The sequence below is a fragment of the Apis florea genome, unplaced genomic scaffold (genome assembly GCF_048593485.1).
Source record: "Apis florea isolate Af1SG1 unplaced genomic scaffold, ASM4859348v1 contig_3515_pilon, whole genome shotgun sequence".
Taxonomy (NCBI): domain Eukaryota; kingdom Metazoa; phylum Arthropoda; class Insecta; order Hymenoptera; family Apidae; genus Apis; species Apis florea.
Genome location: NW_028256777.1, coordinates 200,435 through 227,930, shown reverse-complemented (window position 1 = coordinate 227,930; position 27,496 = coordinate 200,435). Strand labels below are relative to the sequence as shown.

General features: G+C 44.3%; 1 protein-coding gene across 8 annotated transcripts in view; it reads left to right on the top strand.

The window, feature by feature from the left end:
- Positions 1 to 1,255: 1,255 nt before the first annotated feature.
- LOC100872388 (beta-1-syntrophin) overlaps positions 1,256 to 27,496 on the top strand; it is a 214,788-nt gene continuing 188,547 nt past the window's right edge. For 3 of the 8 annotated variants that reach the window (XM_086913761.1, XM_086913766.1, XM_086913767.1), the window contains exons 1-2: positions 1,279 to 2,351; positions 8,521 to 9,121. In XM_086913761.1, coding sequence (XP_086769887.1) covers positions 2,328 to 2,351; positions 8,521 to 9,121 — 625 coding nt within the window. In that variant the 5' untranslated portion in view covers positions 1,279 to 2,327. Of the gene's footprint in view, positions 2,492 to 2,782; positions 3,478 to 8,520; positions 9,122 to 27,496 lie in introns of those variants that run through there. The other 5 variants (XR_015293938.1, XM_086913763.1, XR_015293939.1 and 2 more) reach the window with 4 other exon arrangements.

Genomic DNA, 27,496 nt, shown 5'->3' with positions numbered 1-27,496 from the left:
CAAGACAAAGAGAATGAACAAATGATATGCTGTTAACGATGTTATGCGCCCGTGTTTCTTTTTATCAGTTCGTTTCATTAGATAGAGAGTAGAATTAGAGAATATCGGGGTACAATAATGCGTTCGAAATCTTTTTTTTTTTTTCTTTTTTGTTTCTAGTACGCAATATTAATTTGTTTTCGAGAAAATTGAAGTGAACGAATGAAAAGTGGAATCGTCGAATATCTATTAAAAATATTTAGACGTATTTATCTCCGTGATATAGTATAGCGAGGTAAATTAAAGCATTCAATTAATGACACTGATTGATATAATGACACGATATTGTTTGAAGTATTCTCTCTTCTTTAATAATAGGAAATAAATCAAGGCTCAAATACAGCTTATCTATTCTTAATTGTTCTCTTTCTATTTTCGTAATTTTGTGTCAATTCTCCTGTCAAAAACAATTTTTGTTAAATCTAAATTTTGATATTTGATGAATTTAGTTTGATAGTTACTGTGATTGATTTACCAATTTATCATAATGGCCTCTATGTCATGCAAATGAAATGATACAAGCATATATTACGCATACGGATCAGAAATTAATTAGGATCGTACATTGTACATTCAGATATTTTAACAATAAAGAAAAAATAAGAATACAAGAATTCAAGAAACAAATTGCAAATGCAAGTGCAAAAAAAAAATAAAAATAAAAATATAATGCAGAAAACGCAAAAGATATATCAAAAAATATAAATAAAAATAGAGAAAAAAATCTTCATGCAATTCTAATTTGGTTAATAGGTTTCGGAACCATTAATTTTTTAGATTTCAAACGTATGAAATATATATATAGTTTTTAAAACATAATCTCGTTATTAATATCGTTGTTTTATATATGTAAATTTATATATATAAATTTTCAAGAAAGAAACTGATTTTTTTGGACATCTTTAAATGTAAATCGATATTCTATTAACCAATATATAAATGCAAATAAATTATTTATAAAATAATTATTCACATCTATTCTTAATAAAATATTCATTTTAAATGTTCATTTTACATCTATATATACATATATATAAACAGACATTTTAATTAAATTATGCAAAGTGTAATTTAAGTGCGTCGATAAAGATGAACGCTGTGAGCGTTCAACGTTTCAAAATTTTCCCGCCGGTGGCGCTGGAATCGCGCTCATGAGTATTCACCCCTCCCGCGCCACCTATAGGTTCGCCGGGCTGGACGAACCGCTAGTCGAGTTAGTACGACTCGTGACGTCGCGGAAGTTGGTTGTTTGTTTTGTGGTGTTCGTGGTACCGTTTCGTTGGCGATGTGATCGGTTTTAAAAGTGACGTGCGTTCTTTCGTACACATTATTTCGCGTTTTATAGCGGTTCGACGGTTTATCGGCATACCGATAATCTATTAAATGTAAACGCGGGGAACGCGGAATACGTCCATTTCCAAATTTTGGCGTTAGTGTCCATCACGTTCTCTCGTTACAATTCGATCATTTATTTAGCTGAATTTTTTGAAAAGAATCGTCCAAAATACATCGAAATTCGTCTATAGCGTCTAATTGAAGTTCGATATCTATCGATGTCGTTACAACGTCTTAAATCGAATTGCAAGAATAACGTTCGTCGATCCTTGCTTCCGCGTTCGGAGTGTGGGAACAATATAATAAAACGACACTTGAACACGTTTGGTCATCTCAATTATTCGTGCTTCTAGTCGGATGGTCAGTGTTTAACGGCGTGTCAAGCGGCTGGCTAATTAATTGCGTGTTGTACGATCGGGACGACTAACATTCGTCCCGAATATTTAGACAGGAGGCGTTACTATTACTTAGGCTTCGAAAAACGGCATTACGATCTGAAGTTGACGCGGTCGTGCGCGCGCGCGTGATCAGTTATTCGATTGTAAAAGAATTTACGTCGTTACAAACGCGATTCCTACGGCGAAAGTGAGCGACGGTAGTGTAGTAAGAGAGGAGAGTGGATCGCAAATAGAGAACAGAAACACGAAGGCGAGTTTTTTTCACGAGAGTCTTGGAATCGGAGTGTTTCCAATCGAGGACGAAAGAAAGAAGGCCGGTAAAACATGTCGAGGCTGTTGAAAGGCGAACCGACGGGCGGTTATATCATTGACTCTATCGCAGATCATCGAATGTATTAACCCGGCCGCAAATGACGCGTATCGTGGCGTAAGCGAAGAAAAAAACGGTGGCGGAGGACGAGCACTGGACATACATTGGGAGAACAGTTTTTTGATCTAACCAAAGAAAGAAAAGCAGGCCAGGCATCGTGCCTCCCACTGTCTACCGGAAGTCATATGCCCATACACGCGCGGAAAACGGTAAATCATCGTAGAAGCCATCGGCTATAACGAGCGTACACGTTTATTTTGCATTGGACCGAAGCACGCCTGCCCCTTCACCTCTGTTCGTTTTGTTTTCCTTGGTTCGCCTACCGTCATTGTTTCGTCTTTTTTTTCAGGTATGTCGACAAAACAAATATATTTTGCCGATAATAGTATAAAGCATACATATATCTATATATACATATTGCGTATTTAATATATATGATTTCTTTCTATTTTTGGCATTGTGTTAACACGTGATAATGATGTTAATTCTTCTCTAAACTGGCAAGAGTAAATAGTTTGCCTTTCCTATTATATTTTTAGGCGACAATATGATATAAATAAGATGAATTTTTTGTTATTTTTTTCTTTTTCTTTACATTCACATATTCCACTCTATCAAAATATATATATAATAATTTCGTTAAAAATTTTTATTTTGTATGCATTATACTTTTTATAAATCACTGCTTTTTATTTATTATACTATAAGTTAAAAATTAATATAAATCAAAGCAAGAAAAAAAATTTCATTTGCTCGCGGCGACATTTCATTCGTATTCTCATTCTGACAAATTTCAAATGTTAAACATAAAAAAAGTTTAGTATAGAAACTTTAGTATATAAACTCTTTAAATTCATGATATAAATATTGCGATTTCAATTTCTCTCGTTTTACAATTTGCTTCTTGATAAATTTTTATTCCATTATATTTTCGAAATTCTTGCAATTCCAATTTCAAGTATAATCTCGGCGATGTTTTTCTGATTCGTTAGAAACCAGCCTCAATCGCGTACAGTGTCCCCCTCTTTCATCATCTCATTTTCCCGCTATTTTATAGGGTCACGTGATCGTGAAATTAGGATATTAGATGGCGTTAATTTTTCGCAGCATTTCGACGCCATATTGTTCGCAGTTTCTTTTAATTTACGCTCGTGTCATTTCAGTGAAATTTCGTATATAAGTGTTTTCGAATTCATGTTCGTTAACGAAAAAATGATCGTGCAAGTGAGCGAGTAAGTGAGTGATTGTACAATTATTGGATTCACGTCGTCACGATTAAAAATTATTGGACAAAAGGTATAGGAACGATGGTAGAGTATCGACATGTTACTGCAGGTACGAAATGATCTGGAACTCGGAACGATGTGTGTTTCCTCCCCTCGTTTCTCGTGTGCAGCGGCTGTTTTCTTTTTCCTGTCTCCCTCCTTTCACCTTACTCTCTGTCCTCCTTTTATCCGTCCTTTTTTCCCATCCTACCTCTTGTTCCTTCTTTCAACCCATAAACAACCGGTGCCCGACGTTTGCCGAGGTTATTGGTTTTTGCGAGGGGCACGACAGTGCCGTATACACGCGTCCGGCAGACCCGATTTTTACAGTTGTTGCGTTTTCTCTCTTTCTCTCATTCTTTCTTTATTCTTGCTTTTCAATGTTTCCGATCATCTTCTTTTTCCGTCCTTGTCTATCTTCGTACGTGAACACGGCCATGCACACAAAAGAAAGACATATACGACGTATGCTTCACATGAATAGCGGTAGAATTCACATGAGACTAATTCTCAGGGACAAACACTTTAATTATAACGTTGCCACGCGCGTATACCTACGTGTCGCACGATCGCGATATCGACGCTTTTATTAAACACAAGCAAGTTCAACGATGCTAACGCTATTATCCGATTACCGACAGAGCGTGCCGTGCGTACGTTTAAATTTGATATAACGAAGCACGATCTGTTGTGTTTTCCGAATAGACCATTCTTTGATAAATATTTTCTCTGATAAGTACAATTTTTTTCATAGTTATTTAATTAATATAAACGTTTATAATTGTTACGATTAACAAAGCTTTCATTTTTGTAAATAATATATTGGATTATCGATTAATCAAGCAACATGTTAAGCTATCGATTAAAGATAAAATGTAGAAATAAAAATCTGATGGAAATTTGTTTCCTTAGAAAGATATTAATAAAGATCTCGCGATGATAGATATGAACATTCAAGTTATGATATCGAATCGAAGTTAAATTATATTTATGAGCACGTTCGCACAATATTCGGAATTAATGGAAGCGTAATTTTGGCTTGTTCGGTGTCAACCATGTTGTCGGCATAAAATTTGTAGAAAGGTATCGCGCGTTAACACATAGCCTTCGGATACTATGCCAAGAGTATTGCGTATTGTACATCTAGTAGTATCCTGACCGAGGTTAATATACATATAAGTACGCACAGTTGTACGTAATCTATTGGGGGCTTGTAGACGTATTTGGTTACAATGTTCTCCGATGAACGTAATCGCAAATGTAAGATTGTATTTCTGAGATCACTGTAATTCAGATACCGTGTTGAATCAACAAGTATCGTGTTGTCGATAGGTAATGCGAATCGTTGATGGTCACAGAGATGGGGGATTTAAGTCGATGGAAATTCCACGCGATGATGGAATGGAAATTAAGAATCGCGGGTATTTTCGTGTCTATCGTGATATCATGGTAACCGGGAAAAGTATGAACGCGTTTCGCACGCGAAAAGCGGCGATAAAAAGCCGATTTTATACACGTAACAAAATACGATGGACGATAAATTGATGGTGAACAACGAAACGAGAAATCTAAAATATTAATCGACATTACGCGATCCTTCGAATGGTTAATTTAATTACACTCGGCCATCGCGAACGTCGACCTCACACTCCCCCCCCCCCCCCGTTTCCCCATTTTCTTTCGCCTCGATGCTGCGTGTCAATTTTTTTCCCGCCTCCGTAACATCCACCCTATACATCTATCGAGTACACGACAGGGGACGCACGTGTACCACGCCAAAGCCGAAAAAACATTGGCTGCACTTTCTGCATCGTCGTCCCGTTGATCCGTACGCGTCACGTAGGTAGCCGGAATACGTATACACATCCTGATACCGAGTTTCGGGAATAATGGCGGTACCGCGTCCTGCCGTCGATTCATTTTTACCCAATTTCACGCACCGGTACACCGCGACCCAACCACTAGTCGCGTACATTCCCCCGCAACATTCGCGCGCTCCGCCAAAAACTTCCCTCCGAAATCGTCTCTGCTCTCTATTCTTCTTTATATACCAGAATTCCATCCTTTTTTCCCCGCCCCCCTCTCTTTCCCCCGTTTCTTTTTATCCCCGTTTGCACGGTTCCTCTCGGTCGAAAACCGCGTTGTCGCTCTTAATTTTCGTCGCGTGAGAACGCGCCCTGTTTTTGGCGTCGCGCTCCATTTTCGCGGTTCATTTTCGCCCCGTCGTGTACGTGTAATGCGTTTTTCAATTGCAGATCCCGCAATCTCATCTCGCGATCTCGATAGAAATTTACTCGCCACGTCCACGGCCGATGCTTTTCCACGCATGCATGCATTCTTCATACTCCTTTCCGTTACTTAAAACGGATATAATTTTAATATAACCTTAACGTAAATTCGTTTCATTCCGAGAGATATCTCTCTCGCTTCCTTCGTCTTGTTCCTCGTTATTTTCGCTTGATTATTTCTTATTATTCGTATCGAACCGTTGGTTTTTTCCTTTTTTTTTTTTTATGAATCTATCGAAATTCTAAATTTCATTTGGCGATATGAGTGATTGACGCGTTTAAAGAGAAATTTATTAGAAATCTGACACTGACAGATTTAGGTAAAGAACAAAATTGATATGAAAATGTGATACAATGTACATTAATCATGTACATTGTCGGTAGTGTGTATATTAGTATATGTATATAATAGTATAGGATTGCATTTATTCCACGTCGTGCTCAAATCTTTCTCTCTCTTTCCCCCGTTCTTCTGTATTTCTCTATACGATACATGTACGATCTTGGGGCGACTAATGCACGTTCGTGCATTCAAATCAAGAATATATAATAGAGACGTGTCTATTTTATCCGAAAAAATTGTTTAATTTCCATAAATATCTCTCGTCGAATCATGGTTGAACCGATCGTTGACGAATATTCGAAAGGGGATAGAATTTAGATAAATTTCATAGTCTCATTATCATGGTGGCTTTGTATGGCGATTTACTCGATTCTGGCCCCGTCAACATGTCGTAATGAGATTTAGCTGCCACGTTCGCGATATCCCTTGCTCGATGTAATTGTAGCAGCTAACGTTGCGTAAAGCGCGCCTGAGGTAATTAATAATTTTACATTAATTATGCAACGGTATGGTTTAACGTTCTAATTAACGTCGCACACCACGGACAAATACACCCGTATTTTTCTATAAAAAATCCCCCCCCCCCCCCGCCCCCGTCTCTTAATAAACGAACATGGTCGGTCGCGCGATTTCGTTTGCTCCATTTCGAGATTTTCCTCGTGGATATATATTTTTGTTACCTCTATATCCAGTGGTTTCCGGTCGATTTTTTCCGCTAATTTCGCGAATTCCGGCTTAACGCAGCTGATAAATTATCCAATTTGCACGGTTCCCAGCCGAGGAAATTATTTATGCCGCACCAGAGCTGACGAAAAATCTCGTACGGGGCGACATGCCGGTTAAATATGACGCGATACGTTCCGCAATTCCCTGCCACCAGGAATTCGCGTGATAACGCGGACACTAAAATACTACCCCAAGGGGTGGGTAGTTTTTGGTTATTTTTCCTTTTTTTTCGGTCTTTTTTTTGAGGGGAGGGGGAGACACCTTGTCGTTGTTGTTGTTGTTGTTGTTGTTGTCGGTGTTTGCCTTGATAAACCTGCACGAAACGTGTGTATGAAACTTTCTCTTTTCTCTTGAAAACGGGATTCAAGCGGGATTATATGTATGAATGGTGGACCACTCGAAAATAAAAGCACGCGTGGCCGAGTGAGTCGCATAAGTTCATTGCTTGAACGAAAAAAAAAAAAAAGAAAAGAAAAGAGGGAAAAAAAGAAAAAAGAAAAGGGGGAAAAAAAGGAAAAAAGAAGAGGGGAAGAGAAGAGAGGAAAAACAAAGGAAAGGGGGAAAAGAGAAAGAGAGGGAAAAATTTATATTTTAAATAGTGAATGAAATAGGGATATTTCTGTATTCCTTGATGACAAAACTCTACGACGGGACTTTTAATTAATTAAAAGTGAGCAGCAGTTGGCGTAAGCGTGCGAGGCCGCTCCCAATTTTCACGCAATTATACCCGTTGTCCCCAGTTTTGTAGGACATTTTCCGTGACTAACGGGTAAACGCCATTGTTGCCCAGTGAAAATGGATTGATGGAAACAATAGACGAGGTAGAGAAAAAGAGGGGCATAACCGGGAGAGGGATGTGGATAGAGAAAGGGGTAAAGAGAGCTCGGTCGTGTCACCAGCGGCCAGTATCAATTATTTTCAAATTACGAATTTCACCGTAGCATAGTACAATTGATTTATCCACGTCGTCGAGTACAGACGACGCAATTGATCCCTGTCGCTCTTTCTATGGATCGTTGAGCGTCGTTTTTTTTTTTTTTTATTTTTTTTTTACCCTCGCCTCGATGTCTTTCTTGCCTACTTTAGACCGATTATCGACGAACTTTTCAAAATTTTCGATCGTCTGTCAAGTACATATCTTGTGTACGTATATGTGTTTTCTTTGGAGAAAGATAAAGATGTATTGATTCTTTTTCCAGAATCGTAGAACACCGCAAGAATTGATAGAATCTAATGTCGGTGAAATATTCCACGCTTATAACGTATGCATTCGAATACCGTGGAGAACGCTTTCATTTCCAGGAAATCGTGCGCAGAGAGATCGGATCTATGGAGCCAGTCAATAAACATAAATGTATACCCGGGTAGAATATTTTACATACCGATGTGATGTTAATACAATGAATTCGATTCGAAATTGAAACGTAGTAGAATGACGTAGAAAGCTACGTTATACAGCTATCGGAAACTATTAAAATTCGTATCGTATCGATAAGACTGGATCGGATAGATCCAATCAACTGCAACGATTCCACTCGAAATTCTCTCGCTAAATATTAATTCGTATGATTCCAACTCTATGTCTCGATTATTATATTTAAATATTTAGCGAAAAAATAGTTTCACCGAAACCTTGCTTTCAATTCACACCTTCGATCCGTGCTTTCGTAAATTACTTTTAATATGATTTCCAATCTATATATGGTAGAGATAAAGAGGGACGATGGGATTTAAAGGGATTTTGTTATTGTTGCAGCGTGCAGTTTTCGAGGAAATCGAAATGGTCGAGCTGTGCGGAAGCGGGCAACCGACTTCAGCGATGGGAGTGATGGGGATCGGTTCGGTGGTGTCCGCGGCTACGTCGTCCTCGTCCTCGTCGACCACCACCACAGTGGCCTCGTCCTCGGCGTCCGGCCGTGCCGGGGTCTTAGAGACGCAAGTTCGTGGCCAGTGGTATCGCGTGTTCGTCTCGTTGGAGGACGATTATCTGAGCATCTCGTTGGACGAGAGCTGCGAGACGACGGGCAACAATGCCCTGAACAACGGTAACATAAATAACAACAACGTGGACAGCCTGAACGATCCGGACGTGCCGGACTCGGTGGCCAATCAGAAACGTATCGTGCGCGTGGTGAAAAGCGACAACAACGGTCTCGGGATCTCGATCAAGGGTGGGAAAGAGAACAAAATGCCGATCTTGATCTCGAAGATTTTCAAGGGGATGGCCGCGGATGCGACGGAACAGCTGTACGTGGGCGACGCTATACTGGCCGTAAACGGGGAGGATCTACGCGAGGCGACCCACGACGAGGCGGTGAAGGCGCTGAAGAGGGCCGGCAAGGTCGTCGAGCTTGAAGGTGAGTGAATTATCAAAACGTTTGCATGCCTTTTTTTATTGCGATCGAAACGACTGCGTGACCGAGACAGTGGTTCGACCGGTATCCGTACACGTTTATCCGCAGAAGTTTGTCTCTCTAGACAGGTTTCTTACATATATATAAAATAGTTATCGATATTGCTCGTGCTTGGAAAGTGAAAAAAAACGAAGGTAGTAAAAGACGATCGGTTAAGTTGAGAAGAGGATCGGAACACGATTGGACACGATCGGGATAGGTTGAGCAACACGGCTACGATACGATGGTACATCTCTAAATGTCACGTAACGGATTTCTCTTCTCTCGACCGTGCGACCTTCCGCAAAGTATTTCTTTGAAAGGCTTTGATAATCCGGCAGATGTGTTTAACGTTGTGTCTTCGTAAATAGCGGGGCGGCGTTCTCTTAACCGAATTCGATAAACGAATTAATCCGGGAACATCGACCGGGTGTTCCCCTTTGAGCGTTAATTCGCGGATAATTAATAGCCGTTGCGGAAATCAGGATGCTGCCCGTGCACTCGGCTCAAGGAAGGAAACGCGAGTATAAACGCAAACGCAGATTCATTTAGTCGTGCGTCGTCGTCACTCGAAGCGTTGAAACGCTCGGCCGGAAGTAGAAGTAGCTAGGAAGGTAGGAAGCTCGCCGCCAGACGATGGATGGCGGGTTAGGGGGACATTAACGAGGTTTTCGCTCCAATTAGCCCCGAGTACACGGCGCATTAAGTTTCGACGTAGAGATTCCTGCCAGTTTCTGCAGCTCGTTTTAATATCGAATTCCCTGTCTTTGAACCGGAACTCGTGCCATTTGGACGGTATTCGCGTTGCTCGGGAACGAGCCACTGTATCGTGGCGTGGCGAGATTCTTCGCGAGGAGGAGAGAGGATGCGACGAATGCGAGGCAGATGGACAATGGTCGCGCGTGAGAGACGAACCTTTTAGTCTAATTAATCCCGCTATATAATTCCGGGCCTGTTCATCATCATTCGTGTTTTTTTTTTTTTTCTCGAGATATGCTAGAATGGGAGTAAAGTCTCGACGATTCCCCTGTTCGGTTTGAACGCGAACGAGGATAGAAACAGGTGTGATTTCCGCGCGAATTCTCGCGCTATCGTACGCCCTCTCTTCGTCTCCGGTATTATCAAAAAGTGTGAGGCTAAAAAGGAAACACGGGGTGAAAGGTCGGCGAGGAAAACGCGCACCGTGTGCTGCCTGGAGCGTTAAATGGCGCCTTCTTTCCCTTCCTTCTCTCTTTTCTTGTTTCCCTCCCTCCCCCCCCTCTTTTTTCTATCGCCTTTTCTTTCCACGCTTTTATTTTACCTCCTTTGTGACCGGCTATCGTTTGTTTCTCGTACGAATCTGCTACGAGCGACACAAGCGTGCCCGGTGAAGCGCAAACGCGCGCTCTTTCTCGTTGCACATGCTCCGCCTGCACTTTGCATTTAACGTTTTCCGGCCGATGCGCGACACGTGTACACGCGCGTGCACGTACATCTCTCCCGTACATTCGACCACCCCGTACGTATATATATATATAAGATATTCTATACGCCGCGGTGCGCTTGGCTCCACGTTGCACCGCTCCAGGCCTTTCGGACTGCCAGCTCTCCGGCGCGCGATTCTATGCGCGCGAATGCACCTGCACGCCGTTATTTCCCCCCTCTCGTGTCTGAAAAGCTCGCGCGACCAAAAATTCGGCCAGAGAATTCGTTATCGAGCTATTTTCGGCCGTTTACCGAAATCCGTTCCCCATCGGGTGAAACTCGGAACGGAAGGTTTCGGACAACTCGTTGCGTTTCGCATAATCGGTGCGCGGTTTTCGCGGGAAATTCTCCTTTCGAAAGAACCGAACGAACGAGTTTGAAAATGGACCGTAAGGAAATCGATCGAGCTTTTATTTAAGCGTTTCGCTCTCGGAGGAATAGTCGGAGGAAAGGAAATCCTCGCCGTTTTTCGGACGTGTCCCGACTCCGTTGCTTTCGGTGTGTTACCCTTCGACCGCCGACATCTCGTTGCCCGACAGCTTCTCTTTTATTCACGCGCTTTCCGTACTATGCGATTTCTCTGCGGCACGTAGCACGCGTCGTCTCGCACGTGCGATACCCTCTTCCTAACCTTTTCCCTTCCTCCTCTCTGCTCGACTGGCTGCCAGTTTCACGTGGGTGATGCGAGGAATGCGATACCTTTCGCGCTTTACCTCCGAGAGATGCGAAAACAGGAGGAGGAGATGCGTGGGCGGCCTAGAAGGAGAGAACCGGAATAAGGGGATGTGCAACGTCTTGGAAGACAGAGAGAGAGAGAGAGAGAGAGAGAGGATATCGGAGGAGGAGAGTGGATTACCGGTTGACCCGGCATCGGATCGACTGTAGGGAGAAGAAAGACGGAGGAGGGGGATCGGGAGGTTTGGAATACATTAGCCGAGGATTTTCATCGAGAGTCCGTGTCGCGTGGACCTCTCTGATTCCCCGCGTCTCGTTTAAGTCGAGATTTCGCCGGAAAACTTCCGGTTTTACGGGGTAAAATTGCAGCGGCCCCTCCCCCGCCCAGAGCCAGTCTGACAAAGTTTCCAAAAAGGCTTGGAAACGGCGAGGAATCGAATAGAAGTTACTACTCCGCCTGATAAACGAAGTCGAATTTATTGCTCCGCCGCTTTCCAGATTTATCCTGATTTATTGTATCGACCCCCTTTCTTCCCTCCTCAACCCTACTTTTTTCCTCGTCTTCTTATCCCACTTCTTGCCTTACCCTCCCACTGTATGAACGATCCTGGACGAAACGAAGAATTGTTTCTCAAGGAAAGATCGATCCCGATTTCCGTGGACAGGATCGTTGGAGCCTCGACGGAGAGATAGGGGGAACAAATATTCCTTCGATCCATAATTAATCGATTCTCGCGAAGGGAATGGCAATCGATTAGTTTGAAAAATTCGCGCCGCGTAGAAGTTTAGCGAATCCCTCGACCTGTTACGGGATCTCCTGTTACGACTTCGCGTGACTTTTCTTCACGGTTATCTCTGCTCACCGCCAATCCGAACGTCGGGATCTACGGAATTCCTTCCACGCGAGATATCGCGATTATGGATCGCCGCCCAGCTACGAGTAGCCTACCTAGATTTTCTCGTTTTATCATCCTTTCGCTCGGACGAGGTTACGTTATTCGCCCATCCACGCGAGCGATCGCGCGTTGAGCAATAATTTCATCGCGTACGCTCGTGTTACCGGATTGGGTTGCTCCCGGTGATCGTTGCACGCCCACGGTTTACGTAAGAATTGCTCGTCGTTAATACGGGGAGGCGATACAGGTGTTGCGCGAGCTTCGATACCGAGTTTCACGCCATCGAACTGATTGTTCGTTGTGCAACGCGTTCGATTGCGTTCATCATTGGCCGAAGGACACGAGTTTCTTCGCGGAAGATCGAACGAATTCCTTTCGACGATCGTAATTATTATTATTTTATATCGCCGTTGCGAAATCCTCTCTCCCTATTTTTCCAACGTCCGTCTTGATAATTTTATTGGACGATAGATTTCGATACTAGATTCGAAGATTTGTTATCGCGTCGTTGGTAATAATTCTGGAACACAGGTTTCGTCGATGGGAATTAGACGGAGTCGAGGCGGATTTGCTCGATGAAGAGAGACGCGAAACGAACGAAATTGTCTGCGGTTCTCGTACGCGTATCTATTTGTAATTGGAACGCGTAATTTTACTCGGAGTGCATTGTTCCGCCGCGCGAGCTTCATGACGGATAACGCGCGACATCGTCAGGGAAATTGCGTCTTAAATCCTGGAAGGTCGGAATTCCTTTCACTGGAAGGAGGAGGAACGTCAGACGACTTGGTCCTTCCTTCCTTCCTTCCTCCTCCCTCCTCCTCCACTTTTCCTCTTTCCGTCACCCTCATCTTCCTTTCCATTATCTTAATCGCCTCGGTTTATGAGCTCGCTCGCTTTCGTTGAAAAAGACTTTCACCCTTGATAATCCCCGCCGCGTAAAGTGTCTTTTCGCTGAATCGCAATCGAATTAGAGAGCGTGGAGATTGGCGCGATCCGTTTGTTAAATTAAATTTCACGGTGGTTACCATTGAAAAGGTACTTCTCGTTAATCGTCTTGATCGTTTTCCACGTTTTACAACGGTAAATAATTCGAGAGCGGATCGACGCACGGTTCGTTGCCGCGTGCATGGATTTATATATATATACACACACACACATAAACACAAGTATACGCTCTCCCTCCCGCGCTCGATTCTGTTTTTCGACGAGGTACAGAAGTACGATGGGGGGAGGGGAGGAGAGGAGAGGTAACGATAATAAGCCAAAGGGAGACGGAGAATGACGGCCGTATACGGGGCGTTGATTAGCGAAATTCAAATAATTACGCGATGCTAGAGGCCAATTAACAGGTGACGGAAATTATCCGGCCTCGTTTTATAGCTCATCATGATAATTAGTTCGACTCTTTGCCGTTTCGCTGCATAATCGTTTTCCACGTAGCGCACACGCGAGCGCTCGCGTTAACGCACGTGTTTCGTCTATAAAAGGAAGCATTTTACAATGGTTCGATTCCGATCGTAACACCGATCGTTTCGAATCGAACTACTAGGCCTCGTTACAACGAGGATGATGAAAAGACTATGACTATGAGAATACGAGGTTGCAATTTTTACTCCGACCGACTGTTATATAAATTATGAAAGGATCGGTTCGATACGATCTTCGTATCTATCCCGTTTTCGGATATTTTTGTATTTATAGACGCGCTTGATAGTTTCCGAGAGTTCGTTCGAATTCGTGGAGAAATGGCGATAGAGAAATTTTAGGGCGAATAAACGGGAGATAATTTATCAGCGTTAAATTTTCTGTCGTTAAATTCTCTGGAATTAATGTTGGCGTTTTGCGCTCTCTAAACGCAGTATAAAAGGCACGCTGTTTTTCCTTTATCGTCCGAATTAATTACACGATTCGCGCTCGTGTCTCCGCTTCTTCTGTTTGCACGCGCGAAATCATGCATTTTTCTTTATTTATTTTATCTTTTTCTTTCTTTTTTTTTTTTTTTTATTCTATTTTTTTTTTCTATCTTTTTCTCTTTTTCGCTCCAACGTATAAACTCCGTGAATGGCGGAGTAGCTTTGTTTATTTTCCCTCGATTTCCCCCGCTCCCTTTGAGCAACGCTCTTTGTACTCATCGGTATTCCTTTTACTCCGGTTGGATCAACCTGCCATCAATCTTTTCTTATTGCCCCCTTTTCACCAAATAATCTTTTTTTTCTCCTTTTTCTTCTTTTTCCCACCCACCCACCCCCCTCCTCCCTTCCCTCTTCTTTTTATTCCCGCGATAAAAGTCGTTCCCCTTTCCCCGTTCGATCAAATTTCGAATTTACATAAAATTCATATCTCTCACGCTTTACCTCTTTTTGCCGTGGAATTTTATTAAAGCCGGCTAACTCGGATCTAGTTAGCGATTCAGCTGGCACACAATCCACGGTACGGAATACGGGGAAGGCTCAAAGGCCGCGAGTCGGCCAATTAATAGTTTCTCCGCCATAATTTGCGGTCATTGCTTTATCCTTCCGCGAATTCGCGGGCAAACCAAAACTCGGTTTTGTTATCATCGGACGATGTGTACGATATATATGTATATATATGTACGAGGGTAAGAAAAATGATAACGAGATTTCTCTTTTCCTCTTCCCCTTTCGTTAATCATTGCAAGTTGGATCTTCCGCCTTTCTATCTTTCCGCATCTGTTCCGTCTCGCGGATTTTAAGCGACGTTTCTCTCCCGCGGGACAGAAAACCTTTGATCTGTCGTTTTAGAGAGGAGGAGGCGAAGTCGGTAAGCTCGTTTCGCCGCGAACGGTAATAATTTCGAGGCGGGCTAAACTTATTTCCAACGCCAGCTGATCCAACCCACCCTTGCCCGCGAAATTACAGTATTTCCGGTGAATAAAAAGTAGTCGAGATTAAAGGGAACGGCGAATCGCGCCGCGATTATTTTCACGGCCGGAAATGTCTTCGGTGGTAACGCCTCCCTAGATTTTTCAACCAAACATTTACCCTTAAATTTCACCGTGATTAAACCGGTTTCCAACCTTTTTTTCAACCGTTAATCCGCCGGAACCATGAATTTCCATTTCGCTCCCTTTCACCCGTTTTATTTCTCCACTTTTGAAGGCATGAAGCCTTTTCGAAGCGAGAATTTCTTTCAAGATCGACTGTCTTATTACACGTGTACATCTCGGAAATTTTATAGAAACTAGAAATTATTCGAATCGCGCGACGATTCAAACGCAATAATAATAATAATAATATGCGGATCAAAAGCACATCCGTTCAAAGGATCCAGGAACGGTTGCTAAATAACCCTCCGGCAGGAGCTGGATGATTAGCTCGGGGATCACAGATTTTTGGACGTACGAAGTAAGAATACGTGTCGGGCGGTCGCGTAATGTCGCGTAACATCTCGCCTGTAAATGCATTTACATAGAGCACGGCACGGCACGGTTAGATATTACAGCTATGCTCAGGCAGAGGGGGGAAGGATGTGTACCGCGACTCGAATATAAGGCACGAGCCCCGGCGCGCTTCTCCTCGAGCGTTATATATTTTCTCGCCGACGTGCGCTCTGTGTTTCGCGTGCCTTTCATTTCATCCTTTACGGTACTTCGTCATGATTTACGGGGTATCCGCATGAAGAGCGACGCTGTCGCATTCTACGTCTCCTCCACACAGCCCATTCTGCCTTCCACCCTCTTGTGCGCTCCGCTCTCTTCCTTTCCCGTTTGTAATTTTCTCGTCGCCGGTTGGCCAAAACGGGGAGGTGAAACGGAGAAAAAGAAGGAACGATTTCGTTGGTTCGTTGGGCCAGGCCATCACTTGGCGATGTCTGATCGAAACGCGTTTGGGCGCAGACGCTTTCCAAGAGTTATCGTCCGCGAATCCGTCCGAATTTTTAATTCGCGCCCAAGGAACGCCTCGTATCGTTCTCGATTGGGTTTCTTCGTTTTGGAAATTGCACGGTTCTAACCTCTCCTTTTTTTTCCTTCGCCGTGTTGTTTGGAAAATCGTTAATCAACCGCTCTATCGGCGTTACTCTTTTAAGAGAGCGGATCGCGATGTTAATTTAATTGCGCGTTCTGCCCCTCGAATCCGTCTGAATTTTTAATTCGCGCTCGACGAGTCGTACCATTCTTTCGCCTTCGTTTTGGAAATTACACGAGCCTCTCCTTCCTTTTCCTTCGCCGTGTTGTTTGGAAAATCGTTAATCAACCGCTCTATCGGGCGTTATTCTTTTAAGAGGGCGGATCGCGACGAGCGTTAATTTAATTCGAAGCTTTAAGCGGCGGGGGATAAAAGGAGTACCATGAATTACTCTTTAATTCGAGGTTTTTTTTAAATTTTTTTTAACCGTTGATGAAGTTTCACCCGAGTTGAACTTGGCAACTTTATTAAGGAGCAGCCTTAAGGATCGTAGACATCGTAGAAATTTTTACAGTATGCGCAGTTCCTGCTTCATACTTGTATTCGTTTTTACGAACATTTCCCTGCATACACCACACTCGTCGAACAATTTTACACGTGCCAAGAAAAATGCTGCTTCGAAGGATCGACTCGTGAAACCGGTTTAAAAGCATTTAGAAGAAGCAATCTGTTACTTATGGAGATAAGTTTCCCCTCGCATTTCTCTCTAAGCTGTTCTTGCGCAGTTCTTCTCCATTTTTGAACGAAAAAAAAAAAAAAAAAGAAAGAGCCAACACTTACATTTTCGTGTCATCGAAGTTCGTTCAAACTGGCCTCGTTATTTTCGTTCCTTCGTTCAATTCCCCGGAATATTTTTCTTCGCCCCGTTTTATTTGACGTTGCTGTCGTACTCTTCTATTTTTCCCCCTCCTCGGTTCGGTTGGCTTTCGCCACAACGGTCGTGACCGTAAAATTTCGAGAGCCGCGTCGTTGGTATCGCGTTGTCTCGATGCTTGTCCGAGGGCGCCCACCTTTCCTGTGGACCAACTCAGTAGTATTCCCTCCTCTCCTCTCCGCGGCTCCTTTTTGCTAAACCTCGCGGGATTTAATAAACGACACGTAGCGGACCAATGAAAATAGCGGGCAAAAGAAGGGCGGAGTGGGGTGGGCAAAGTATTTTGCCCCACGGTGTGTGTAGCCGGTGCGCGACAATTTGTCTCGTAGACCACCAAGTTTAAAGTGCCACGTGCACGATGCGCGTAAATAAAACGAGCGAAGGCTGCACCGTTGGATAAACGGGCTACATTTCCTCTACTTTATTCGTCTATTAACGGGCCGGTATTCTATTGTCGGCCCACCGAATTCCGTCCAACTTTTTGCATACGCGTAAAAAGTATACTCGTATTTCTTCTTTTATATCCCCTCGTTTTCAAGATTTCCATCGGTAGGCTCTGCTCGAGGATTCGATATATACGATGAAACGGGAACGTTGGGAATGCGGAAAATTTCGATGTAATTTGCGATCTTGTTGCAAATATCGCGGAGGGGAATATAAAGTTTATTCGAAATAAGAAAAATCATAGAACCGTTACGATCGAATTTACGACTCTCGTTACAATCGATCGATAACAATTTGCATGGAACGAGTCGTAGTACATTGCTCGCTTCTTATTACTCTTCTTACTAATCTCGCGCAATAAGATACGAATTAAATTGCTTAAATAACCGGATATTTTTTTCAACCGAGGATAACACCGAACAAATCTCCAACCACCTCTTAAGACCCTCCCCCCTTTCCCCTCTCTCTTCTCGATCACTTGACTTGACCCAAGCGTCGATAACGCTTATCGCGGTGGTGGACACGGTTGGCAAACAACAACAACAAAAAAGAAGAAAAAAGACCCGTACTCCTACGCGTAATTACTGTTATCCGAGCGGCAAGAGTAATACGTCGCAATTGCCGACGTTTTTGCAATTAGCGACCCGCGATAGCTGGGCCCGCGGCGTGCATGAATGTCGAGGAGAGGAGGACGAGCCGGTTCGTGCCGCGAGCTGCTGCAACGTTTCCTCGCCTCCCCCTCGAGCGGCCTCTTGTCACGATACGTGATATATAGCCGGAGATCCTCTATCTCCGCATTGTAATACACGCGCCGCGCCTCTTCCAGCCCTCTTCCGGTCAAAGCCTCGTTCCAACGTACGTAGCTAGCGTACGTGCAGCCCTCGTAAAACTTCCGAAATTCACTCGACGTGTATAATAAGGCGTGATAATACTCGGCCGGTGTGGAAGGACGCTCTCTTATCCTCAACCATTTTCGGTCGGGAAGAAGATGCGGATCATTATCTCTCGCTCTCTCTCACTCCTTCTCTCTGATGAATACTTTCGATTGAATTTAAACGGGTTGATTATCCGCGATTTATCGTGGCTATCGGTGATTTCTCAGCGGTACACGCGAGATAAAAGCGGCGGAGATATAATCGAAGAAAGTTCGCGATTCTTTTTTTTTTTTTTTTTTTTTTTGCCCGATAGAAGATGGTTGAAACGGGGATGCGAAAACGAGTTTGTCGGTCGGAGTTATTACGGCCGGGATGAAAAATGAGACGAATCTGGGAGCAAGGCGTTGCACGTATATCCGCAACGTATATAGGATATATTCTGAATCCTGATTAATTACGCACTTCTCTGCATTTCACTATGCATTAATCACCGGATCAATAGGCCGTAACGATGCGGATGATCACGTTGATGCCCGCGTCTCGATTGCCAATATAATTATCATGTCTCTTTATGATACTGATTAATGGACCGTGATGCCATATCGTTTATGAATTCGAGTCCCGAGATTTCGAGTGTTCCGTTTATTTTATACGGAACGCGTTGGTCGTGCAACGGGGAAGAGTAATTGATCCGGGCCGGTCCCGTCCCGCGTCTCCTCAACGAGGCCCCGTTTACATTTTACGACGAATATTGCCATGGAATTTCGCAAAGTGTCGATAAATCATCGGGGCGGCGGAAACTATTAATAATAGTTTCGAAAAATGGAGAATATCGCTCTGAAATTTCATCCCCATCCGTTGAAACGAAGAGGAGGAGGAGGAGGAGGAGGAGCAGGCATTTCCACGTACTTTCCTCAAATCAGCGTATAATATAAATTCGTTTAAACCACTCCTCCCTCTAGAAATATATCGCTAGCCGGCAGTGAAACAACATTTTCGCGTGAAACTGTTTTTTTCGAAAATCGTTCGTCTGCGTCATTTCGCCTTATCGCGAAATAATTTCATGCCGTTGTCGCCATTTCAAATTGTCGCGGATATAAGCGATACACAGGATAGGGAGGACGGGGAGGGGGAGGTGGAGAGGGGAAGATTCAAATTGGAATTTTGCGTATCTACATCGGTATCGGCGAGAGGGTGGTTCGTGCGCGCGATTAAGTCGATTAATGGATTCGCGTGTCTACCAACATTCCGGCCGTCTCGTCGCGATGAAATATATTTTTTTCACTCCACACGTGACACTTGGCCTAGCAAGTTCTTCCACTCCTAACAGACGCGTGGAAATACCTTGTCGCTTAACGATGTGTATTACGCGGCTCGATACGATGGCTGGCAATCGTCGTCGTGTTCGATGACCGAGGCATTACGATTTCTGCATAATTCTGCATTCTGGTACGCGCATACTTGGAGAGAGCAAAGTGGTATTTAATCGTTGTATGTTCTCTAGAGTTTGGTACAAGTTAGATCATCTGAATGGAATTCGTGTTTACGAAGTAGACCCAAGAGAAACAGCCCTGAAACTCGGCGAGTTTTCCATACAGAATCGCATCGTAGAATGTAGTCTCGTCGTGTAATTTTAATCCCTCCCAGCTTTGTTAGCGTATATATATATATATATATATATATATATATATATATATATATACGCTATATATGTATATATTCTCCGAACAGGGAAAGTTTTATCAAAATCGACACCGAACACTTGTTAGGTGTTTCCTCGTTAGACCTAGCCTAAATATCATCGTTTCATGGTTTCACCCGGTTAATCCTTCGGTCAAAGCCAAACTTTCAACCTTTCCCTTCCCCTCCTCTGTGCACGTTATAAGTACTTAGGCGTCTGTTCATCGCGATCGATGTATATTCGATATATATATATATATATGTACACGCTGGCCCGTTTCGATCAATCATCTCTCGGAGAGATTTCTGGTAGCCTGAGAATTTATATTATTCGAATAAAGCAGATCGAGTGTAAATTCACTACCCATTACACCCGATCATCATTCACCGGCCGAATCGAGAGAGGAAACGAAAAGGAGGGGGAGGTCGAGAGACAGAGAGATTGCGATGCTAGCTATTTACCCTCCATCGTTGTGCCGTTGACTTGAATCGATTAGATGATTATCGACAATTTCGATCGTGTCGACACGATATGTATATGTATACACGTATCCTGCAGGGTATTAACAGGTATTTTTTATCGTGTTCTACCGTATTAATTCGTTATTCTATCGTTAATATTTCAACGGGCCAGCCTCGCCTCGCCGATATCCAGGCAGCCGGGATCGTCTCGTTACATCCATACCCGATGTCCGATTCCCTTCCCTGACTGTGTGATTCGAACGAATATCGGGAGGAAGGAGGGTGCCCTATCGAGGGTCGAGAGAGTCCCTGTGTTCCGTTCGCCTCGTAGCTCGGCGAGGTTTCAGTCGTGGCGCACCCGCGCGGAAGAATCAACCGGGTGAGCGTTGATTTCTCCGGTGGCGGCCGATGTATTTTCGATATTTTATCTCGCAGGATGGCGGCAAAGGGAACGGAGGAGAGGGGTGGGGGAGAGGAGGAGGAGAGGGTGACATTGTCGACCGAGACTGCCTCCGGGGAATAAATTGGAACCGTCTTCGGTGTCGCGTCATGCCATTTATTGTCATTTGTTCGATACCAACAACCCCTGTTTGCCTTGCCGCGTCGCTCGATGCCATCCATTGTCGATTGCTTTCGAATCTCCACGCGGAATACGCCGATCGTTCCGTTTAATGGCCCCCCCCTCCCCCTCCCCTCTTCTCCCTCCATCGGCTCCGCTCCCTTCTTTTTTTTATTCTTTTCATTCTTCTCTCTCTCTCTCTCTCTCTCTCCTCCCTCCCCCCGTTTCTCTCCCCCGTTGCAAACGATCGGAGGACAACCGTGGATGCTTTTTAATGAATTTTTTTTCCTTTATTTTATTTCACTTTTTCCACCTCCTTCCCTCTCCTCCTCGGAGTATCCGCGAACTTGCACTCTCTCCTCTCCCCCTTTTTTTCCCCGCGACGGTCGATTAAATCGTTCGCATTGGCCGGCCGGGGTCCCTCTTTGAAGTGGGCGCGAGCATCGACGAGAACCACCCCTCGATAGAAACGGCACAAAGAAACGATGATAACGATCTAGCTTTTGTTGGCAAGTTTTGCGGAGTAGAAAAGAAACGTGTGCCATGTCCTCCCTCCCCCCCCCCCACCGGTTCCAAGCCACCAGCCAGTCCCACAGACCGCTTGTGAAGTAGTATCGCTTTTAATGAAAAAGAAGAACGAGGCCGTTCTTCGTTCGAATTGACGCATCGTGCCTTCGTGCTGCCTCGTGCGCTGGAACAAGTAGTAGAAATAGAGGAAAGGGGGAGGAAAGATAAGGCGAGAGAGAAAATGAGAAATCGCGTCTCGCAGACAATGAAAAGGGAAGAGGATCGCAGAAGGCAAGAAACGTCTTTCACGCTCGTTTAATGGACGGTTCGCATCGGTTCGTCGTCTCGGTCGCTCGCAAAAAGGCGCGCGCCCTTATTTTCTCGTTGCTCGATTTCCTTGGTGGTGGAACGTCTAATCGCGACGACCGGGTCGCCTCCTTCTCCATATCGAGGGTGTCGTGAATATTAAACCGGCTTTTCGTGGCTCGATGAATATTGATATCGACCACTCACGCGTCCCATAAACATGCGAAATGATCCCCGCAAAAAGCCCCGCGAACTTATCCGTCTGTGCACCCCGTCCGCATGGCTCTTTCTATTTCTCGTCCCTTTCCCAGACTTTCTCGCCCCGATACTTTCGACGACGAACGAACCTTCAATAATCGTGAAAGAACTTCCACTCGTCGTTCAGCCCCCGTTCGCGCTTCCCTCCACCGCTTTCTCGCGTAAAATTTAACGGGATCCATCCGATACGATGTTTGGGAACAATTTAAAACGAATTTCGATGTATCTTTGATATTTATTTTCGAGTGTAATCTAGGTAAGAAGGATGGAGGAGTTTTAGGAGGAAATTCGTCTCATCTCATCCTCTATCCCCCGTCTCTCGTCCTCTTGAATCGGGGAAAAATTAAGGCGTACCCGAAGAGAGGAATGGACGAGATTCCAGTGGAGGGAAAAGGGAGTTGCGAGGCAAAAATGAGGTGTGTCTGGTGGTTCTCATCGACGGACAAAGCGCGTCTCATTTCACGGCATGGATTATTATTCCCAACCGCGATTGCTTGGCTCCGTTCATGTATCCTCTCTCGTGTTCTCCAGATTCTTTCATTCCTTCGTTTCTTTCCTCTCGCGCGCTTTCTTTATCCTCTTCCGATCCTCTCTCCGCCCGTCCGTTTCTCCAACTCTACAAATTTCGTGAAAATTTCGTGGACAACGAAACGTACTGCGATTATTCGTACTGAAATTTTGCACCAGATCTCTATCCTGAATACTTTTTCAGAATACTTTTCTCTTTCCTGCTTGATATCTTCTACCAAGTCCCGTTTCTTCCGTATCTTTAATATTCGACCTTCTCCCTTCGCATTTTACTCAACACGACGTTAAATATAAATTGTGATTTCTACCGTGAACTTCGCTTACATCTCGAACGTATAATTCTTGCAACGGCGTAACAAAACGGAGTGTTCGAGATCCATTTTAGAAAGTCGGCGCATCTCGTTTTATTTACCGAGTTTGTATTCCCCGTGAAGTTTTCTCCCTCCGAGTGTAGTCGCCACCAAGATATGCAAAGCGGAGTGCCGAGGAAAAATTGCGAAAACTCGATACTCGTAAACGCCAAAGATTTCCTCGTCTCCTCCCCCGCGACTCCCCCCGCGCGAGTCCTTCTCTAATTTCTTCCCTATAAACGTTCCCGGCCGGCGAGATTCACTCGATTCGAAAATATTCATGGGAATATTTTCCACACGGGAACGTGTACGCGCATACTTTGTATTATATTATACTCGGCGAACCTCTTTGTTCGACGAAACTTGCTGCTCGAGACGAGACGTTTCGAGTGGAAACGGAATCGCGAAAATATTTGTCACGTTTGTTTCACCATGCGTTTCTTCCGTGCAAGAGACAATTTGTGGAATTGGGACAGGTCGGTAGCCTAAGGGCTAACGTTGGTTACACGTCGACAGATATATATATATATATACGACAATTGCACTCTGTTGCTTCTCCTCTCCGACGAGAAGGAGACAGATGCGGTGGGTGAGACCGAGGTCCGGTTAAACCATTGTTTCTGGGCCGCAGTTAATTTCCGTTTCCGTTACACTATGACTTCCGCGCATTGCACGCTCTACCCTTCAGCCTATCCTTCACCACCTTCGATCGTTATTGATGTCGCTCCTCGACAAGGGATCAAAGAGATCTTTGACGGATCGATGAACGTTTGGATAGAATTCGTTGTTGGAATAAACCGCTCCATTCTCTCCTTTGTGCATATATAAAATATAAATTGCGCGTTTCTTCCGGATGATAAAAATTGTTAAAAGTTCTTTCGATAAGTAAAAATAAGATTTTTTTCCGATCGAAACACGATATAATTTAATGCTTTGTAACTTCGTTCTCAAATAATAAATATTTCGCGCAATTCTATTTTGAACGGCACTAATCGTGGGATCCGAACGCATTAAAACATTGTTCTCGCTCTGTTAACGCACGCCTCCCACTCCACGCATTAAATCGACAGGAATTATTACTCGTTCGTGTCGCATTTATGAACCACTTAGCGAAGCGATGGATGATTCGAGCAATCCGCTTTTACCAGTCGCGTTCATCGTCGAGCGAATCTTCATATATTTTTCATTACACGTTTCCTTCTTTTCCTCTCTGTCCGCGCGATCCGTCCGTTTTCACCACGTGGTGAATTAATTTGTAATCGGTGCGGGAGAACGAAGCAGAACGGATCGTCTCGCTACGTTTCTAACCGAACGCGTCAACCGAAAATTACCAAGTATGATTTCTGTGAGATATTTACGAAGCCGCTCGAATCGTCTCGTGTTAAACGGGCGGAATGAGTTGACGCGCGCCTTTACCTCCTTTTTCTTCTCTTCTCTATTTTTCCACGCATGCGTATATATGTATTTCCTCCTGTCGGCCCTTTATCGTTCAAAGCGAATCACAACCACGCCACGTCTAACGATTAAGCTTCCTTTTACATCCGCGCCAAAGCCCGGATTAAGGAGACGGAGAATTCCTGCCGAGCCTCTTCATCACGCTCTATTCTCTCCCACCTATTCTGGCCCACCTCTTTCGTGTATCCTAGAACAGCGGTGGTGTTGTTTCTCGATCATTATCCGGGATAGGAATGATAACTTTCTAATGGACGGGAGGTAGCGTCGTTTATTATATTTATTCAAGATGTAGAAAATGGAACGAATATTTTTCATCTTTAAATTATATATATGAAATGGACGATTTAATTCGAATGATTTAGCGGGAAGAAATTGCGATAGGTCGTGCTTTAGGCATTGTCGATGCAAAAGAGCGCGTAGATTGCATCGTTGGATGCGAGGATCTCCTTGGGCGATCTGACCCTCGTTTATTCGTCAGAGAAATCGAGAAACGGTCCTCTGATTTGTGCAAACGAATGCAAGTAGCAGCAGCAGCCCATCGTGGACCAGCTGTGACGGAGAGTGAAAATTGCTGTCCCGGGGGCGGCAGTCGTCTCGCGTCCTTTTTCCCCTCCTGCCCTTTGATGTCTTTGTCCCACCGTTTCCCTTCTTCCCTAACCTTTCTACTCTCTCTCTCTCTCTCTCTCCTCTCTCTTCCCGTTTCGCTTTATTCGTCCCGGTCGACGAGCATCCTCTTTTCGAGCAAGTTACGGGACATCGAGGAAGAGGTGAAACGGAAGGAGCCCGATGATGTTTATGAATGAGCGGTCTTGCGACTGTGCACCGTCCAATTGACTGCCGAAAGTGGTGCACAGATTCTACCCCCCCCCCTCTCTCTCTCTCTTTCCAATCTCGTCGAAAATACCGCCCGACTGGATTTCCGATTTCCACCCGGTGTTTGCTTTTTCTGGATGAAATAAACTTTGGAACGAAGTTTAATCGAAGATCCGTCGAAACATCATATTCCAACATAGGAATCGTAAGATGAAGGTTGATCGATTAATCGTCCAATTTTCCTCTTCCCGTCCGTCAACTTAACTTCTTACTTTCTTCTTCTTCAATTGTCTCGTTTCTTTTCTTTAACCCTTTCGCTACTATAGTCGCTCCGCACAAGATCGGATCTTTCTCAATAGGAAATGTAGCATCGATATTTTGTTTCTATCGTCAATTTCTTTTCCAATAAACACCGATCAAAGCAACGATCTTTCTCGAGCGAAAAAGTCGCGAAAGTGAAATTCTTATCCCATCCAGTTCCGATCTTTATGATTTTCGCGCGCGATCTCGAAGAAGCGGGAATTAATTGGAAAACGAACGGAGGAGTCTATTATCGAGCTAGTCGCGTTTCAGCAGAAATTACCGCGAGGAGGACTCCTCGCCGCGTGTACAATTAATAAACAGCGCGTAAACAGTGTCGATAGACGTCCGACGTTTCTCTTTCTCTCTCCACCCTCTCCTCTCCCTTCTCTGGCACTCGCTGTCTCTCTGGAATATTATGCAGCCGCCAGCGCACCACGGGATGATAGATATACATCCGAGTGTTGCGCAGGAACACGGGGCTATACTTATAGACGAGCCTATACATATATATATATATATATATATATAGACACGCGTGCGGTGGTCCCTGTTCCCTGCAGAATCTGTACAACGAGCACAATGGTATTGTGTACGGACCACTATGAGTTATTACCCCTCCGCTCTCTGTCTCTCTCTCTCTCTCCCTCCTTTCTCGACCGCGCTCCCCTCGCGCAGATATAATTCAACACTCTGTACAACGCGGGCCCTTCACCTTTTTACCCCTCCGATAGTGTTTCATTACATCCCTTTTATCTGGTACTATCGTAGGAAGGCTACTCGTCGCGCTCCAAACGAGTTGTTTCTCTCCTCTTCTACGAGCTTTGCCGACTTCGAGAGAGAGAAAGAGAGAGAGTCGCGAAATTTTTAGATACCTTTCGAGCAACGGTTGTTAATTAATTTTCGTTAATTAATGAACGAGGAGAGTGTAGTTGGAGGAAGTTTGAGGAAGAAGGAAAGGGAGAAGAAAAAGATTTACTTTTTTTTGTAAGATTACAATGTGATGTAATTACGTTGCAAAGGGTCGTTAATTCGTAAATTGTATCCGTTAAAATTCCGAGGTATTGTTCGATTGAGAGGCGGAGAATTGTTCGTTCCGTGTCTAATTTCTGTTTGCTCGACGAAACGGTTAACTTAAGGTGGAACCTTTCCTTTCCTTCCGCCGTTTATAAATGTATACTTGCCGGAACGATGGTTGCAGTAGCTGCAAACTCGAGCCCGCGTCTTTTCTGATTTATATCCTCCTCGTTCGAGGTGGAGGAGGAGAAAGCAAACAATCAACTCGACGAGCTCATCGCGCTCCACGACGACGACGTCTCGTGGGCCGAAATCGGACGTAAGTATCGACGTCGCCTCGCGAGTTTGCTCTTTCCGCACGGAGCTCCGTAAATATTGTTCGACATTTTCGCTTCGAGGGACCGCCTCGCGTGCCAAACCGACCAAAAAGCGGCCTGGTTTCCATAATAGCCGCGCACCTCCTCCCTGTTGCTTTCTTCCCGTTTTTTCTTTTTTTTTTCTTTTAATCGTTTGCCAAGCCAGAATCGGAAGACAATCCCATCGAAAGGTTCGCGCGATTTTTGTTCGATCGATCCTCGTTCAAGAGAACAACTCGGTCGTCGAATGTTCGTTTAAATTTTGTTGCAACGGATACACGATCCACGTTTTGTGTCATTCGATGATCACGAAACACCGCGTGGAATACGATAAGCCCCCTCCCCCCGCTAATTACAACCACCGCCTAGGCCAACCCCTATTCAGTCGACAAAACAATGCGCATCGTACGTATTTTGTGCGTGATCACGCAACCCCAATTACAAAGGTGATCCGGATTAACAACGATACCTCGGTCACGGGGGTATAAAATACCGTGCACGGGTGGGGGATGCGTGGAAAATCGATCGGTGTCTTTGCCCGTGGTGCGCCTACTTTTACGTTTTAATAGGCGTATATACGCGGACCGCAGTTGG